This window comes from Peromyscus maniculatus, chromosome 7 (assembly GCF_049852395.1).
Source record: "Peromyscus maniculatus bairdii isolate BWxNUB_F1_BW_parent chromosome 7, HU_Pman_BW_mat_3.1, whole genome shotgun sequence".
Taxonomy (NCBI): Eukaryota; Metazoa; Chordata; class Mammalia; order Rodentia; family Cricetidae; genus Peromyscus; species Peromyscus maniculatus.
Window position 1 is genome coordinate 54,642,799 of NC_134858.1, and position 1,627 is coordinate 54,644,425.

The 1,627-nt window shown below is 60.5% G+C and overlaps 1 protein-coding gene across 1 annotated transcript; it reads left to right on the plus strand.

Moving 5' to 3' along the window:
- Nucleotides 1-215: 215 nt before the first annotated feature.
- Rpp25 (ribonuclease P/MRP subunit p25) lies at nucleotides 216-1,627 on the plus strand. Its single transcript, XM_006971536.4, has one exon. The coding sequence runs from the start codon at nucleotides 410-412 to the stop codon at nucleotides 1,007-1,009; it is 600 nt and encodes a 199-aa protein (XP_006971598.1). The 5' UTR covers nucleotides 216-409; the 3' UTR covers nucleotides 1,010-1,627.

Consider the following 1,627-nt stretch of genomic DNA (forward strand, 5'->3'; position numbering starts at 1 on the left):
AGGGAGGACTGATGGTGACTTTGGAGAACTTCGCCTCCCAAATCACCCCTGGCGCTATGCCCCCAGCCGCTGAGCACCAGCGCTTGATCCCGAGGGCTGGCGGGGCTGCGACTCGGACAAGTCACGCAGAGTTGGGGCGGGGCTTGGGCGAAGGGGCCGGGCCTCTCCGACTCGCAGGCGGAGCTTCTGCTAAAGGCGCGGAGCACAAGGCGCCGAGGGCGCAGAGTAAGAGCAGCACCACCCGGTAGAAGTCGGGGCTGAAGACTGCGTGTTCCTAGCCCACCCTCAGCTCCCACTCGGTGCGGCATCCCAACCCCTGCCGGCCGTCGCCCGGCACGACCCGCGGCCATGCAGCCCCGGGCTTAAGGCGGCCCCATGGCAAAACCTGCGATCCCAGCAACGACGGCGCATGGAGAACTTCCGTAAGGTGCGCTCGGAGGAGGCGCCGGCGGGGGACGGTGATGAGGGTGGCAGCCTAAGCTCTGGCCCTTTCGCAGATCTCGCGCCCGGTGCTGTACACATGCGGGTCAAAGAGGGCAGCAAGATCCGCAACCTGCTGGCCTTCGCCACCGCCAGCATGGCGCAGCCAGCCACGCGCGCCATCGTCTTCAGCGGCTGCGGCCGGGCCACCACCAAAACCGTCACGTGCGCCGAGATCCTCAAGCGCCGCCTGGCGGGCTTACACCAGGTCACGCGGCTGCGCTACCGGAGCGTGCGCGAGGTGTGGCAGAGCCTCCCGCCTGGGCCCACGCGGGGTCAGACGCCTGAGGATCCGGCCGCCAGTCTCAGTGTACTTAAGAATGTACCGAGCCTGGCCATCTTACTTTCAAAGGACGCACTGGATCCACTACAACTTGGCTACCAGCCTCCGAACCTCAATCCTGGTCCTTCATCCCCTCCTACCGTGTCGACGTCCAAGAGGAGCCTGGGGGAATCTGCTGCTGGAGAAAGCACAGCTAAGCGATCTCAGCCTGAGCCAGGGGCTGAGAATGAGGACCCGACTGCCTGAGAACTCCCGGCTCTGAGCCCCCTAGACCGGCTGGATCTTACATCCTCAACACTCCTACATCCACGCGCACCTTTCATACCTGGGTTTCAAGGGGCCCATGTTCCTGGAAGATTGACAGCACAGATCCCAAGGCGACTTGAAAGGGAGCTCAGGAATGACAAGAGGATCCCCTGAAGTCCAAGGAAACTTTGTGGGACGTGTTGCCAGAAGCCACAGAACTCCGCCTCCACCTTTTGTAGGCCATACTGGGATTTTTTTTTTTTTTTTTTTAGAGAAGCATGGCGGATAGTGAGACTCTTGAGACTTCTTGGGGACCCAGACTTTAAAAGCGCCCAGTAATGCATGAAGAATGACCGTTGAGGATCTTGAAATCATCCTTGCTGATGACTGAGGGCAGGGAGCTGTGAAGCAGATTCCTTGAGGGTGGCCAAGTTGAAACTGTCGGGACCCTATTCTGCCCACCCACCCCCTGGCAATTCTCCTCTTTAGCTCTTCCTCCTCTTAGCATCCCCCCTTTTGCATGGTGGCGGAGAGGGGACCCAGGACAAAACTTCCCATGCCTCCTCCCCTGAGTCCCACTGCTGGAGTCCGGCTTCCAATAAAACCAACGTGAAAATG